Source organism: Nothobranchius furzeri, chromosome 4, assembly GCF_043380555.1.
Source record: "Nothobranchius furzeri strain GRZ-AD chromosome 4, NfurGRZ-RIMD1, whole genome shotgun sequence".
Taxonomy (NCBI): Eukaryota; Metazoa; Chordata; class Actinopteri; order Cyprinodontiformes; family Nothobranchiidae; genus Nothobranchius; species Nothobranchius furzeri.
Genome location: NC_091744.1, coordinates 5,909,387 through 5,926,886, shown reverse-complemented (window position 1 = coordinate 5,926,886; position 17,500 = coordinate 5,909,387). Strand labels below are relative to the sequence as shown.

At 39.9% G+C, this 17,500-nt stretch overlaps 2 protein-coding genes and 1 long non-coding RNA gene across 3 annotated transcripts in view; 2 read left to right on the top strand and 1 right to left on the bottom strand.

Moving 5' to 3' along the window:
* Positions 1 to 9,700, bottom strand: part of tmed1b (transmembrane p24 trafficking protein 1b) — a 14,803-nt gene extending 5,103 nt beyond the window's left edge. The window contains exons 1-3 of the mRNA XM_015967126.3: positions 9,423 to 9,700; positions 315 to 412; positions 54 to 243 (exon numbers count right to left, since the gene is read on the bottom strand). Of these exons, the coding sequence (XP_015822612.1) occupies positions 54 to 243; positions 315 to 412; positions 9,423 to 9,635 (501 nt within the window). The 5' untranslated portion in view covers positions 9,636 to 9,700. The remainder of the gene's footprint in view (positions 1 to 53; positions 244 to 314; positions 413 to 9,422) is intronic.
* LOC129164228 (uncharacterized) lies at positions 1,313 to 2,919 on the top strand. Its single transcript, XR_008563826.2, has 4 exons — positions 1,313 to 1,451; positions 1,969 to 2,064; positions 2,147 to 2,234; positions 2,691 to 2,919. It is a non-coding gene; the product is annotated as an uncharacterized lncRNA (long non-coding RNA).
* Positions 9,701 to 16,543: 6,843 nt separating the features above from the next.
* The window catches only part of LOC107390444 (tumor necrosis factor ligand superfamily member 14), a gene marked incomplete in the record, with an annotated part of 2,497 nt that continues 1,540 nt past the window's right edge, over positions 16,544 to 17,500 (top strand). The window contains 2 exon segments of the mRNA XM_070550024.1: positions 16,544 to 16,860; positions 17,277 to 17,499. Coding sequence (XP_070406125.1) covers positions 17,346 to 17,499 — 154 coding nt within the window.

Sequence of the window (17,500 nt, the reverse complement as noted above, 5' to 3'; positions counted from 1 at the left end):
TATGAATATTTCTCCTACAGAAGCACATCTGGAATAAATCGGACGCCTCTCACCCTGATGTCTTCCAGTTTGTATTCCAGCAGACTTCCATCCGGCTCCTCTAACCCCTGCCACTCTTCAACTCCGCCCACATCCCCGCCCTGCCCCTCCACGATGATCTCAAAGAACACCATCTTCTCTGAGAAGCGGCTGAAGCTGTTGTCAAAGCAGATTTCGTAGTCTCCCTCCTCGGTGGGCTCCACCCTGGAAGCAAACAGACACACAGGTAAAACGGCGTCTACCGAGTCACGGGGTCAGGACCTCGGGATGCTTACGTGTGGATTCCGTCGGACCGGCGAGATTCCGTGATGAGCCGGACTCCTTTAGGGGAGAGGATGGCGAAGTCCACGTCCATTCCAGCACCTGCTATCACCTGCAAACGGGGACAGAGAAACAGTTGGTTCAAATGTGTTCGAACAAAAACGATCAGATTAGATCTTCTAGCACAGGGGTGGGCAATCCGGGTCCTCGAGGGCCGCTATCCAGCAGGTTTTAGTTGTTTACCTGCCCCAACACACCTGATTCCTGGATGAATCACCTGTTCAGCAGCTCATCAGGCTCTGCAGCAGCCTGTTAATCACTAGTAGATTCAAACCAGGTGTGTCTAAGCAGAGAAACAAGTAAAACCTGCTGGACAGCGGCCCTCGAGGACTGGGATTGCCCACCCCTGTGCTAGCACCTGCATTCTACAGATTAACAGCTTATTTTATAGTCTGTGATGGGGCTACACGACTCAGCGTTTGCACAACACATTCCTTTGCTCATTTCCAACACTGCTGCACCACTTGTCACACTCTGTCAGCTCCTGTCTATTTAAAGGAGACATAACATGAAAAACCCACTTTTTTATCCATTAACACAGTGTGTTTCACATTTTAAGTGTCTAAGTGAGCAAAAAGGCTTATATTATTCACTGGAGTTGCTATTTAGATATTTAATAATTAAGTTTTGGGCATATTTGTCCACCCGTTCAGTTTTTACATTATCCATTACGTCAGTAATTAATTTAGTCAGGATAACTACCAAATATGGTAATGGCCCTCGGCTAAACACAGAGCCAATCCGCCATTTTTTCTTCTCGCTAAGATTTTTTGTAGTCCTATTGGAAAAATGCAGAATGTCTGGTTATTTTAGCCACACACAGCTCAAAACTGTTCCTCGTTTTAAGGAAGGGTGGTGTGGCAGTATTTAAACCCAGGAGCTGATGACACTACTGCTAAAAAAACACAGAAGAAAAAGTAGTGTGTTTGTGTGTGTGTGTGTGTGTGTGTGTGTGTGTGTGTGTGTGTGCGCGCGCGCGCGCGTGGTTCGTTCGTTCCTGTCTCCAGGCTAGTAAGTACTGAGGGCTTCATCTATCTAAAAGGAGTCATTTGCATCTGAATGTGGCAGCACCGGGACACAGCAGCAGAGCGGTAAGCTTCATATCACTCTAAAATGTCGACAAACTTTACTTTAGATTTACGGGCATTAGCAGCACTAAAGCGTTAGCATCCGGCTTGCTATCGCTATCGCTAGTAAAGTTAGCACCCAGATCAATGTGGATTTGGCTGATTTTCGTGGAATAAAACGTGATTTCTGATCAACGCCTTCTTTTACACCAGATGATAACCTCCCACTGATTGTAGAAGCAGAGAGCCTGTGTGTTATTCTACGTGAGTGTGATGTAATCTTAGCATCCAGTAAATAAAGTCCCATATCAGCTAAAATGCAGCGTGACAAAGTCATTAAAGTGCGTCAACACAGTGGATTTAATAGTTTTAAAGAACAATCTCTGAGTGGAGTGAGGTTAGTTTTTTGTCTCACTGCAGATATAAAAACTAACTTTATCAGTCAGACGCAGCAAAGCTCACCGTCTGTATGAGCGTGAGCGTCGGAAAGCTGATAAAATCGGCTGTAAAACAAAAGTAAAAATGCTCCTTTGCTTTTTAGAGTCAACATCCAGAAGACTGGAGCCGTGTTTCACTGACAGGCTGTCAGACTAAAGCCCTGATGAGCTCAGCTGGGACAAACTGGTCTGATGTTTAGGTAAGTGAAGATCTGCTTCTCCGAGATGCTAGTAAAAAATAATTTAGCCAGCTTGCTAATGTTACTTTTCTTCTCCTCTAAGGAACACAGAACGTTCAGATGTTGGCATTTCACGTCACCTACTGAGGAAGGAGACCCACCAGTAAAGAGACGGTCTGGACCAGACCAAAGTGAGTGATGACACACCTCAGCCACCCTCATCATTAAGAACACCTCACCCCCTGAATCACTCCGTCTGATGACAGCAGAGTGATTTATTTGATGTTTTACTTGTTTAATCTGTTTAGAAATTATTGAATTACATTATTTTCTGTAATCGACCATCTGATCTGGATGTGTGCAGAATAACTTTCCCCAAATTCAGCAGCAGCTGGCCTGTAAAAACAGCTGCAGCATGTAGTAAGTCTGTCTGCGCTGCTCTCTAATGAGCTTCCTTTCATAAGGAATCATTTGTATAATTTTAGTGTCACTATTTTATTACATTTGTAAGAATATGAAGTCACTGCAGCAAAGTGAACTTGTGAACAAACACAAACGTGACTATAAACATGAAAGCTAAAGAAACAACTTTCCTAAAGCTGCTTGTAAACAAAATATGTCATTAAAGTTATCGTCTATCATTGCAGAATATGGCGATGACATCATGGAACTGGTCTTTGGAAAAGTTTTCCCTGAACCAACTCCGTTTCTAGATGAGGTAGAGAAGATCTGCATCTCACCAACCCTCTGGTCTCAGTATTCAGACAACGGAGGTCTCCCACTGTTATCCAGGACCAGTTTGAAGCCCACATACTGCCCCTCCCTCATCATCAGGAAACATCAATCCGTATCCTGAGGACAACAGAAGACGGCAGGAGGACAGGAACTCTGAGACCTAGACACCACCAGCACCGAGACACAAAGCACCTGTGTGCACAACGCCTGTTTAACTACTAAAGCCTGTTTATTATATAGTTCTACTTATTTGCTGTGAGGTTAATACTTAGAACATTTGTATATTAATGTAAACAATTTAAAAAAATCACTGATTGTATGTTTTCTTTTAGATGTAATGGTCCAAACTCAGCCTTGTAGACATTTATTGCATCCTGTAGGTAAGTACACAGAACAGGCTCAGATCCAGGATGACCCAGCATGCTCTTCTTCCATTCTGGCTGTTAGGGATTGTATCAATAACTCAATGCCTACTGATGTTTTCACCTAACGGTATTTATTTAGAATGCAGGTAAGATTTAACTATATTTGTTAGCAAAGCAGACTGATCTTGGGAATTTCACTGCAGCACTGATGTCCACCTCTCTGTACACATTAGAGAGAATTACCACTTTTCAGCTAAACACATTTAATAAAGATATAGGCTACGCATTGCAGACAATAAAAACAAAGTTGTAAGCATTAGAATTATAATGATCACATTAAAGAACATTTGGAGGAATGTTCTTTATTTTTGACTCGAATCTCAAATCTTTAAATTAAAATGTAACTGCTTTTTATCCATTTTCAGCCATTAAGACACCCAATATAAAATAAGACTACTTATAAAATTATTTATAATTATATGTATGTATATATATAGATAGAGATCTTAATAAAATGTATTCTTTTAATGGTGTTTTAATGAGCTGTATCATTTTTTAAAACATTTTTTATAGAAATAAATAAGCAAGCAGCATTCCTTGTGTGTGTGTGTGTGTGTGTGCGCGCGCGCGCACGTGCCTGCTAGCTGGTCCCTCCGTCGGCAGTGACGGGTGTGTGTGTGTGACTACAGACAAATGCATGAGAGAGTTAGCAGCCTTGAAACAGCTTGATGAACTACCCTCCCCACATGTTTTAAAAATGCTAATATGCTATGCTAAATCTGCTATGCTAAATAATGATTTCTCTATAGAACTACAAAGTCCGACTGGGGGAGGAGAGTACAGGTCTGCACTATGGAGGGGGGCGGAGTTTACAGCTCCTCCTCCAGTTTAAAGAGACAGTACCCAAAAACGGCTCGTTCTCAAGACTCTCCTCAGAACAGGGGTAGATGAGGGTCTGTAGAGCAACAATAATGAGGAAATCAGACCAAAGAACTGCAGTTCCACTGTATTTAGACCCCCAACTGAATGATTTAGATGTAAAAAGGAATAACTTAAAAGCATGTTATGTCTCCTTTAAGGCCGGCGTCCCAAAAGGCTGAGACTGACCCGATTGGTCAGAGGGATGAAAATGTGAAGCAGCTGCTCCTCCTCAAGATGAAGGTTTTCCAAACGAGCCCCAGAGAGGTTACGAAGCTAACGTGTCTTAAACTTTTACACTTTTTATTGGTCTGCAAACCAGTTTATTTAAAGTTTTTTAAATAAAAAAAAATACAGTGAATAATTATTTCATTTCACCGTCATGTTTTAATTTTTTACATCAAGAAAAATGAATTCAAACGTATCTTTTTATTTAACTCTTATTTTGTCCAAATGAAAAACATTATTGTAATAATAGTTAACTTAAATGTAAGGTGGTAATATTTAGCATTTCAGTGCCATCTTCTTCCTATTTTTTCGATGTTATTTTTAAGTTTATTAGTTAAGAATGCTTCAGTAGGGACTGCACGATGCTTCGTTAAACAAAAACAAAGTTTTATCTGATCTCTGAGTGAACTGATGAGAACGTTGTGCAACTATAACTAGTGCTGAACTGATTTTTAATGAATAAACAAACAACAACATTTATGCTGAAGTTTAGATCATTTAATGATGCAATAGCAAATTACAAATGAGCTTAAAACATTATTTCATACCTCTTAACAACGTTGGTAAATGGCCTCTATTTGATATAGTGGCTTCAAGAGTCCTGGAACCCCCCAAGGCGCTTTACAACACAATCATTCACACACATTCTGGTGGGGATGAGCTACGATGTAGCCACAGCAGCCCTGGGAAGCACTGACAAAGGCGAGGCTGGCAAGCACAGGCTCCACCGGTTCCTCTTACCACCACCATCAGGCAAGGGGGGGGGGGGTTAAGTGTCTTGCCCAAGGACACAATGACAGCGACAGACTGAACGGGGCTCAAACCTGCAACCTTCCGATTACGGGGCGAGCACTTAACTCCTGTGCCACCGTCGCCCTGCATTATATAGCTATTTACTATGTTCTAACACAGTATAGCTATAAATATATTGTAGAGATGAAAAAAAAAAGAATTCAGCTTAATAAAGTGGTTCTCTCGCATTCGTCTAAAACCCTCTGCCAGTAACACGTTTTGGACCAAACGCGAACCATCCGGTTGTCCGTCTGGCTGAACTGCCGCACTTCCCTGACTCCTCCACTCATAACACACTTGTGTATTTACCAACAGAACACCACTGGTGTGAGAGGTTCAACAATATCAGAGAAGAAGAACGAGCCGGCTGCTACCACTTCACCTTTAGGACAGAGTCCCAAAAATAAAAGCACCATTTGAAGTCGCGGACAACAAAAGACGTTTGGACCTAGAAAACAGCAGCTGGTGTTTAGCGCTATCTCGTTTCCTCTGGCAACGTGGGTTTCTGGCTCTGGTGGACGCAAATCCAGGAAGTCGTCGCAAAAACTTGACAACTACTCTTCATGGGGTCCGATTCCAAACCAATTCATAAAAAAACTAAAACATATTACAGTTTCAACCACAACCCATTCAAAATCCAATAACTTCATTACACCGTCCACTACTAAAGCACGATAAGATCATACAGTTATGAATAAAAATTAAATACGCTGTCTGCAGACTTTTGTCACAACACAGCCACATTAAAAACATAAATGACTTGTTAAAAACCAAGCACTATTTAACCCTTTGATGCATAACGGTCACTACAGTGGACAGGTACTCAAAATTGTTATTCATTTGTTTTTGCTATTAAGCACAGCTGTTGAAGACTTTATTGCATTTGAGCCCCTCCATTTGGACTTCAGTAAGCCAAGCCAACATATTTCATGTTCAGAATGCACGCTGTCCACTGAGGTGGACCTGTAATAAATTATTTGTAAATTATAAAATTTTACAAAAAATATTTGTTGAAATTTGTTTCATTCACACCTAAAGACGAATGAAAAACTTGTTAAAAAAATCATGGTTGAAGATTTCATAATTCATGCATCAAAGGGTTAATGAAGGCATAAATATTTTAAGAAGCATTTTGAAAGTTGATCAGCTCTTATGGATATGATCGGGTCATTTCAGCTCATTTATTGACACCCTGTGGAGAAGATTAAATAAAATAATAGAAGGACGGAGTATTTTGCATTTATTTACGCCAAAGTGAACATATTCTTCTCTTGTTGTTCAGAAGCCGCCCTTCAGGAGATAACGACCCCCTCGTGAGCGCCCATGGAAAAGAGCGACCAGAGAGGAGGCTTCTGGAGTAAAATGTTCCAGAAAGCCTCCATGACAAACAAATCATTATTAATGCAGCGAGCACATTTCAAGGAAGAAATCATTTCTTCCATTATCATTATCATTTCTTCCATTATCATTATCATTTCTTCCAGGGTGGTGGTCCCCCCTATCTAGCCACTCTCCTGAACAAACACTCCCCATCACGCGCTCTGCGCTCCTCTGACCAAGGCCTGCTCGCTGTCCCTCGGTCTAGGTGTCGTACCCGTGGGGACCGGGCTTTCTCAGTCCCAGCACCGTTACTCTGGAACCAGTTGCCACCCTCAGTTAGGCTGTCCCCTTCTCTGACAGTCTTTAAAGAGCAAGTCACCCCCTACAAGAAACTTACTTCACTCCCACTTCATGTTTGAAAAATGCAACAAATGCTGTTGCTTGGCAGACCGAGAGGGCGGAGCCGCTAACAAATACACACACAGGCTCACAATGGCATTGTGACATCATAATTTACCAGATGACATCATAGCATACCTCTTAGCCAATAGCGGTGGCAGATTTAAATTCAAATACAGTGCAGAATTTTTCCCTGACGACGGCCCACCACTGACAGTTTTAGGCAGAATATTTGAATTTTAACCAAGATGCACTGAACTGCCAAATTATTGACTACACGTGTCTGTAGCACGATTAGACACTCCTTTATATAGTTTATCAGCAAAAAAAAAATGTGATTTGGGGGTGACTTGCTCTTTAAGAATCACCTAAAAACACACCTCCTCCGCTTGGCGTTTCCAGAACATGTTTGATTTTGGCCCTCTTTTATGTTGAATCCATTCCACAGTTTTCATTGGTACAGTCAATCCATCCACTCAATCCAAATGTGTTTCACACATTTGTATTTTACCGGAATGTTTCATCTATCTTGTAATTTCCATTTTGTATTTTGTAATTTGTATTTTGTAATTTGTATTTTGTAATTTGAATTTCTTTCATTGTTGATTTATTCAATATAATTACTTACAACTGTACCATGTTCAGCGCTTTGGGCTTCCTGACAGGGTTGCGGAAGGCGCTTTATAAATAAAGCTTTGATTGAATGATTGATTGATTGATTGAGGCGTAAGAGAAATGAGAGTAAAGGAAGTGAGGACATTTGCTGAATGAAAAGAAACAATCTCAAACCGAGTCTGAAAGGGTTTTTGTTTAAGTTTGAACTGGATTTTGACTTTTTGTAAGATTATATAATTATATAATAAGAATTCTGTTTAACAAATATAAAAGTTCTGTGTCACAGCTAGGGGAAGACCGATATATCGATCAGCTGATGCACGCCATTGTTAATATATCGCGTCGGGCGATATCCGTCCCTAGCAAAGACAATTTTAAGTCAGACACTCCCCCGAGCAGCACGGTGCTGTTGCAGAACTGCTCTTAAATGATTCCCAATTAAAATTTCTCTACATTTAGCAGTATTGAATATTTAATACTTGGTCGGACTCCGTTTACTGAGTTGTTAGATGTCTGATTTTAACAACGCAGGGAACAAAATGAAGATTTAACAGCTGGGTTAATTCATTTTTCTAAATCTAATTCAACTTCTGAAAATTTGTGCATCAACTGATGTTATTAGTGACAATTTAGCATGAAAATAAGGTGGAAAACGTCTAGATATCGGCCATAAAAATCGGTCCAAAACATCGCCAGCACAAATCGGCCATCAGCTGACCATGACCTTTACTTATCGGCATCGACGATAGAAAAGTCAATATCGGTCAACCTCTAGTTGCAGCTGCAGAAAATAGAAATAAATAGAAAGCGACAACGGGTAAATATAATCCAAATCTTAAACGAACTATTCTTAACACACTGTTTAATCTCAAACTCCCTAAAAGCACACCTCCTAAGCATACAACTGTATTTGTATCAGGTGAATTTTTCACTTGGGAGATAAAATACTTTGTTTAAAAGTTAAATTTCCATAAATAACACAAGGTTTCAAATTCAAACCACATTTTTACAGATACGACGAATATTTTTAATTATTTGGTACAGATGAAAGCCCTCTTAGCTGACAGAGCTACTAACTAGCTAAACAAACAAACTGCTACCTTGTGCGGCAGCTTCCCAATATGATGAGGTGGTATGTAAATAATGTTTAAAGCTGCTTCTCTGGTTACAGCTGCAGAACAATTAGCAGACTGAAAAATAAAGTTCTTTTAGAAACATTTTAAAGCAGAAATGATTATAAATAGTAACACTTGGAAGGTTTTTCAAGTATTTTTGTCAATGTAATAATTAATGCATATGTGCTGCTTATTGTTGAAGAAAGGAAGGTAAAGCCTTAATTATGGGTTATAAACATGATTGTTTTTGTTTCTTTGTGGAATGATTCCTACGCCTTTGCCAAAGTAAAATTCAAGCACTTCAAAGAAAGATTTTCCAGCATATTAAATATACACGTTTAAATTCTTTTTTCACTTTCTTGAATTAATACACTTAAATGTTTTCACACAGTACCTGATTTCAGTCACATTTAAGGTATTTTATTAAATTTCGAGCACTTTTAAAACCTTGCTAACACCTTTATACATTTCCCAGCACCTGTAACAACCCTGTTGTTGAGCTGACATTCTGGTAAAACTGTAACACTGGGAATCATATTTTAAGTTGTGATGTTCTGTAAAATCTGAGCCTTTCAGGAATTCACACCAAATCATATTTGTGACTAATCAGTGGCCTGTTACCACTTCTGTAAACCCAAGCATTTGCGCCTATTTGCAACCACGCAGCTCGTTTTATTATCGTAGTTTTACCTCCTCCGGATAATGTGAATCTGAAATGCACATTTTTATCCTCCAGACGTAAACAAACGTCTAAACGTGCAGCTTTAGGGGTTAATAATTTCCTTATTGACAATAGAAAGTGTTTATATGTGGCTAAACTCTTTTTAAGGTTTATGTACCTGAGCGTGAGGACTGAAGGGCGATTGTGTTTGCTAACCACACTCATATTTACCTGATACTCGACCTCCATCGTGCCATTCTTTAGAGCAGTCTGATAGAAACACTCGGATCTTCCGGCTGGAAGCAGAAACGTAAACTCGCTGTCTTGGTTTTGCCCGAAACAGCACACGGAGCTAACACCCCACATAAACACCACCGCGAGGCCAAGCAGTCGCGTTTCGGTGCTTAGTTTCATCCGGAGAACATCCATATTGAGATTTAGCATCAAACTCGGAGCTATCTGAGCCTAGCCATCTCCTTCTCATCCGATCGTCTTCCGCAACAGAACTTTCCTGTGTCGTGATTGGATGGGAGCCCGCAAAGGAGATCACCCCTGTGGACCAATGAGAGGAGGCAGAGTAGCAGGGCTCCTCCAATCACAGCGAGGCTAAACAGATGCGTTATTGTAACCTGAAAGATTGGGGGCCTGGCCCGTGTGGCCTGCCCCCCCCCCCCCCCCCCTTACAAACGCTTCGGATTTAAACAAATATTGTACGCCGGTAGTTTTTTTTTTCTTCCTTGGAAGTAAATTTGATAAAATGTGGTTTACCAGTAATTGGTACCCAGTCTTCTTCAAGCTGTGGAGCTCTGAAAAAACATTCTTAATGATTATTCCTGATTAGAATCAGTCACTGTGAGTTTTTCTTGGGGTTAGGGATTAAAGTTAAGCCTAATTTATGCTTCTCTGTCAGCTCCGCGAGGGAGAGATGCACATGCGTTGACAGAGACGTTTTGCTCTCTGACTTTTCCGTCAGCTGGCGATTGTAGAAAAAACATTCATTAAAAGATTCGGAATGACAATTTGCTAACGGGATGATAGGCTCCTAGTTTATTAACAAGTTAAGAGCTAATTTAAGGAAAGAGGTGAATTAAGATTTCCTTGATGTTTATGTACATTTGGAATAAGTTTAATATTGTTCACTTAGACTTTTTTTTTTTTTTACTCAGATTGGTACAGTCCCAAGGCATTTACAATAGTAATGGGTACCAGGTTGCCACCCCTTTTTACTACCTGCTTCAAAATGGTTTCAAGCATTCCAGGCCGTGTTGAAAACGCAAATTTCATTGGAGCGATAGGTCACTGATTGGCTGGTAGATGGAGTCACTGATAGCCAAAGAGTTTTCCGGGTCTTCTGTTTTCGTAGTCTGGATAAAGGCCATAGAATATTCCAGCAGCTCCATCCTGAATGTTTAAGATCTTTATCCACTGTTGCATTGTGCTACGTTTGTGTCATGAAGAGATACCGCCTCGTTACTTTTTAAATTCCGGGGGACGCACACAATGACCTTATTCCACCTCAGCATCTCGGGTTTTACATCTAAATATCAGTAGTTTTGTTTCTAATGTTCCTAAACTTTCTCCCTAAAACTTAGTATCAAAATACTGTCAGCCCAGGACTAAGAAAACCAAACCTCACTTCCAGCCTGTTATTTGTGTGCTGATCACCACCTAACAAACATTTCAGACACTATTGTCATTTTACCAAAGAGTGTTGAAAATGTGAATTTATTTTCCAAATGTCACACAGTGGAGCTGGGGTAATCGATGATGTCAAAGGGAAATTCATGCAGCAAAAATTGGAAACAGGTAATCACTTTAATGAAAGTGAAAAAGAGGTGTGTGTGTGTGTGTGTGTGTGTGTGTGTGTGTGTGTGTGTGTGTGTGTGTGTGTGTGTGTGTAGGGGCAGCATGGTCTCTGTGGTCAATAAGCACTCACACAAAGGTGTTCCCCCACTCACTTCCCCCTCATTTGTACATACACAAACAAGGGATTTCTTTATCAAATTCAAGTTGAAATCAATTTAATGTCAATATAAAATCTATATAACTCCTGGATGTTAAAGATATCTACCATAGTGCCATTTTGATGGCAAGTGCTATTTAAAAAATACACTTTTTATTTTATTTTTTAAGATTTACTGAATTCATTTAAAGTGCTTTATTGTGCTCCATAATTGAGCCAAACTGAATTTAATACTACAATTATATAAAATAAAAGTGAAAAGGAGAGGATGACTGCTGTCAAGTACCTTCGTGACATCACACTGCCAAAGCAAAAAGGGAAGAACTGAATCAGTGTTACACTGGTTGCGTCAGCGTCCCTAACTAAATTTATTAGAGAACTTCCTCTTTTGGTGAATCTTACTAACCATTGAATCAATTGGATCATCTCATAAAATGTCATTCTAACCCAAGAGGAAGAAAATAACATTTAGAGTCACCACTAACAAATAAGTTGAACCACAGTGATATATTTTTTTTTTTGGTGGGAAAATTCTCTTGTTTTATAAATTATGCAGGACTGATTCTCACACACGTATCATATACATTTAAAAATATATAATAACTACATCAAAAAAGCAACAGTTAGCAGTCATGGGGGTGTTTTAACATTTATCAGAGCATATCAATTACTGTTGGACAGCTGCACACTTTAGGAATATAGCAACTTTATTTCATAACACAATGACAAAAATAACTTTTCATACTTTGAAGTTGTGGACAGGATCACCTGTTATATGAAACAAATTGTTTGCAGATGCCAAAGAAGTTCATGCCCAGCTTTAAGTTATTTTAATTCAACAAAACTTAATTTAACTAATGTACAAATGAAATCTTCCTCTTCGATATCTCACATTATGCTTTGAGGAATTCCCCATCTACTTAGCTGTGATGTACGGTATTTGTTGCGATTGTAAATAAAATGGAAATCCCCAACGGCACTCCAAAGCTTGACCCATAAAAGGGAACTGAATCTGACCTCTCTTTATCTGTCTGCCCGTAGTCCGTTTTTTTTTTTGTTAATAAATAGCCAGCAGGATAAATTACTCACATTTAACACCTCACTTGTTTGACATACTTCAGACTAAAGTAGCTCATTTGGGCAAGTTACTGTAACTTAAATAGTAATAAATTACTAGATATAGCTTGAAAGTACAATACGCTAGTATAACATATGACATTCTCAAATATGTACCATTTACACTACTTTGACACCACTTTTGAGAGACTTATGACAAATTGTGACAGCATTCTAGAGTATTGTAACTGATTAATTTTACACAACAGCGACCCTCTAGACTACAGTATTTTTCTCATTTTAAATAAACTTCTAGTAACCAGCAGATTGGTGAATATTAAAGGTGTGGACAATCACTAATGTTTCATTTGTGTTGGAAGATAGGTTACGTTGAAGAGGTACATTGTCTTTGTCCATTTCTTAATATGTGGTCTTGTCTGAACTTGTGTACTCGCGTTCTTGTGAAACATCATCACTATTGGTCCAAGTACAGCTCCAATCCTAAGTATGTATCCCTCATAGTTCCTGGATGTGTTCTTGCTTGACCCATCTAGGATGCATCAACACATCCTTCTGTGAACTTGGGTTGGGCCAGCAAGGCGTCCCAAAATGCACTGTCTCACAAACCGGATACCCAAACAAATAATGGCATTGAGAGCAAACTTTTTGGTTTGATGCATAGACAGCAGTATCCAACTGAAGTACATTATGCTTATACTAGATTTTTCAACACATTTACTGTGGTTTCTAGTATAAATGCATCAATCTCTGTGGGGAAAAAAGCTCTGATGCTCCTGTTTCAGGAACTAGAAGGGATCCAGATCAGAGTTGAAGATTTGGAGTCTTTCTTCATGAAATTCAGACAACTTCCCTCTGATTGGCTAACACCAATGGGCCTCCACCACTGACTATGTTTGCTCTGTAACATTGATGTTTTATCTCCACCAATAACACAAACCTGAAAGAGTTCTGTTGTGTGGTGGAGTTGCTAATGCTAACGGTTAGCTTCTATTAGCTGAGACATGCGCTGTTCTCTCCTGGATGCTAAATCAACAACAGCCTTCCCTGTCACAAACCATAATGGATGAGTCCAGGAATGCTAATTTGACAATACAACATGCAATTAAATGACTTTTCTAATAGAACATTTCCCTGTCTTTTTTCTATGAGTGGTTATGAATTACAGATGAGTGTAGTTTTCCACCATGTGGTCTTCATATAACCTCCTTTGTTACTGGTGTGTAAAGGGATAGCACACACATTTTAGAAGTGGGTTCTTGCTAAGAGTCCATGAGTAGTTTGTGTCTTACCTGCAGTCAACAGGAGTCAAATTGATTTCAGTTCAGAAAATCAGAAAGGAGTTATCCAAAAGAGTCAGAGAGGGCCTTTGTTCAGAACAGAGTGAAGCTATCTAAAAGTTTAACAGTTTAATAGGAATTCAGATGAATGTTATGTTGTAGGTGTCACAAAGCTGCAGAGGAGCAAGTGTTCTAATCAGATGCCCCACACCCTGTCACAATCCGTCTTTGTGTTAAAGTTCATATTTTCTAATTTGAGATTATTTTAATTGCTTTCTGCATCATATAAATAACCAAAATAGCAAATTATAGCTTCTTTTTCAGAAAGTTGAGTTAGTTCTGTACAGTTTTGGGTCAGCCACACCAACATTTTTCATTTAACTGCTCTTTACAATATTTCAACTTCAGACTTCCCTTTGCCAGATGGACACTTTATACTTAGACCTATCCAACCTGTTTTTGTTGTCTCCCTGCTCCAACACACCTGTTTCGATGGTTGAACCACCTGTGTAGCAGGTCATCAAGTCCTGCAAAAGCCTGTTAATCCCTCCTAATTAAAATAAGGTGTTCTGAAGCAGAGAAACCTCTAAACATGCTGGATAGGGGCCATCCAAAACCAGGGTTGGATACATTGACCTAAAGGTAAGGGTGACACATGGAAATGAAACAATGTTCACCTCTGGGTTTCAGTCTTGGCTGAAAGAAATGCAAAATAGCACCCATTTGAAATTAGCAATGGTTTTGCATATGATTGAGTAAATGTTAGATTTTGGGTGTAAGTTTGTTGTAGTTTTTGTATTTCTGTGTTTGTAAAAGCCCATCCTAGATTTTAGTTGGTCCAGAACATTATGGCGCGTTTGCTAACGGGCCCCCGCAGGTATGAGCATGTTACCCCGGTTCTGTATTCGCTGCACTGGATCCCAGTTGTTTTTAGAATTCATTTAAAGATCCTGGTGCTGGCGTATACATTTTGCCGTGTGAGCCAACACGCCAGCTGAGGTCATCTGACCAGCAGCAGTTGGTGGTTCCAAGGGCGAGGTTGAAGCTAAGAGGAGATAGGTCTTTTTCTGTTGCTGTGCGTAGACTACGGCACCATCTACCTGTTAGTGTTAGACATGCCTCCTTGCTAGTGGTTATTGAATATCGTCTCAAGGCGCACTTTTATTTGCTGGCGTTTAACACTGCCTGATTGTTGTTATCCATTCTTGTTTGTTTTAAGCTGTGTTGTGCTTTATTTAGTCATTTTTTAGTATGTTTTGTTGATTTGTTTGTTGTTATCTGTACAGAACTTTGGTCAGCAGAGTCGTGTATAAAGTGCCATATAAATAAAGGTGCAGATCCAGGGACAGGAGTTGAAATTTAGCATTAGTTACACACTTTAATGGGCTCTAATCAGCTGCAACACGTTTGTACCGTGTTGGATTACAACTTTCCTGATAAACAGAGGATTTGAATTGATTTGGATTACGTTGGAATAAATTACAGAGAGCACTCATAAGCAACGAAACTTGGTAAGCTTCACGAATGTACCTTTCTACAAGCACCTACTCAGCATGGCTAAGTACCAAGCCTTTTCCACTAGTAATGGGTACCAGGTAACAGCCCCATTTTTAGCGCTTTGCCGTAGATCATTTGAGAACTAAATTAAATCAAATTAATTCAATTGAAAATATCTGGGTGGACATCAGGAAGACCTCCTCTACAATCTTGGGTTTGCGATATCTTGTGCATCAGAGTGTCTATAGGGGTTTTCTTGCTTAATTTGACTTATAGGTGATTTGATTCAATTGTCAAAGGTTAGGAGCCTTGATCTTCAGCTAAGATTTTATTCTATATAACAAAAAAGTAATCCCCAAAAAGTCAAAGAGAATTTCTTAGCAACAATATAATGCTTTATTCTACAAAGTTCAGGCCCAGATATTCACTGTATGAGTCTAAACACCCCTTACAGCAACCCTTCAGTTCTAGTCCTGTGATCCAGTTTAAACAGCGATCTTAACATCAGGGGCTCGCCTGTGATCGTTAATGAATGTCAGGGTTATTCTAGTTCACACTAAGCAGCATTCAACAAACATCAGCCGCAGAGGCAAAAGTCAGGCCAGCTGCCGCCGTAGACTTCCGCCAGTTTTCCTCACATCTTTAATCTGCATCAAACTCGATGTTCACGCTTTGTGTCTGAGTGTGAGGTAGGAACTTACAGTGTGTGGGCTGTAAGTAAGTCAGAGTGAACCGTGTCGTCTCACCAGATGGAGACCGTCAACTCAAACTGTCCCCTCCCATGGTAAACAGAAAATACAAAGAAACACACCAGGTTCTGTTCGCTGTACTGAAACTTTCACAAAGGGATTTAAATAGTCTTTGTTTTTATTCTAATTCATTCATTTGGGAAAATAACAAAAACAAATCGTGTTTGTTGTGTTTTTAGAGCTGCACATGTTGCTCATCTGTCTAAAGGAGAACTCCAACTGGTGACATGTGAACAGAGTAGTTATGATGAATCACTTTTAAAAAATCACGACAAGAAAAGGGAGGAGAACAGAAAACTATGAAAGGAGAAACTTTAGAAGAAAACAGGAAAGAGGTGCTTCACCATCCTCAGCAGCTTGATCAACCACCAGCGCTGATAAAGATGTGACAGAGGGAGCAAAACGGTGAAGCAGGTGAGGTGAGAGAGCGTGCAGGACTGTGCTCGCTGCACAGTGTAGTGGTCACAACAACAGATTTGTTTTTACCAGCCTGAACCTCAGAGCTACCTTCGCCGTGAGCTTTAGCAGGATCAAAGTGAAATGTTGCTCAAATAAAATAAATAAATAAATAAACAGACTGCAAGTTTCTCTGAAACTGACTAAAAGAAAACAAACCCCCCACCGCCCTGGATGAAAAGTTAAAGTGCAAAAATGGAGGGAGAAACTTTAGAGAGAGAAAAGGAAGTGTCAGCTGTTGATAACTATATACAGTAGGGAGTGTCCCTCATCCGTGAACACACACACACACACACACACACACACACACACACACACACACACACACACACGCTCTACTCTCTCTGTATTGCGTCTTCCCCACGCTATCTTCATTTCCTCTTCATGTGAGCTTGCTTTAAAAGCAATAGAAGTGACACTTGACAGCAGGCAGCCCAGCGCGAGGGATGAGGGAGGACTGAAGTCTGTCAACGTGGGGATCGCAGCTCACTCAGCAAACAAAACTCCACCACAAAACTGTCAATTTGAGTGGACGACGTCTGTTTTAACTGTGAAGCGTGAAAAATGCGCGAGTCAGTCCAATTTCAGAGGGCTGAATGAGGACACTGCTGGATGGTTTCCTGAGCTGATGAGAAACATTTAAATCAAAGGTAATCTTCTTTAAATCACCTCGTGTAAATGTTGAACACATTTCTTGCTGATTTACTGGAAATGCTCAGTGCTTGATGTAATTGTTTGAATATGTAGCAATCATTTAGCTTCTCAGATGTCAGTTGCATTGGATTTGCTTTAACCCTCTAGAGGCAGGCGTTGCAGATTTGCAACAGTTAAAACCTACCTACCTGGTTACTCCACATATGTGTTTCATGAGCAGTTTTTTAACACAGAAGTACCCCTGAAGGACTTGATTGTTCGTCCTTTTATCAAAACTTAATTTGAGCCTGAGAGGGTTAAGTAAGAATCAGTTATTAACTTTTTTATGTGTTTTCTTTTTACTTCTGTCTTCTTTTTCTTTATTTTTTTAACTTTTGTTTGCTCAATTTAACCATAAACTATTATTTTCCAGGATTTCAGGCTTTGCTTCACCAATCCCCTTCGACAGATTAGAAATCAAATCCTTTTGTGAGCTGGTGGGATGTCAGAGGTTAGAGCAGGTGCCCCGCCACAGGTGTTTGTGGTCGACAGCCAAGCCAGCTACATCTCCATGCCTACTGGCAAGAAACAAAAGTGGGTCATCGATGGTCAGAAGTGTTTTCTCCTGCTCCTGGGACTGATCGTGCTGGGACTTTA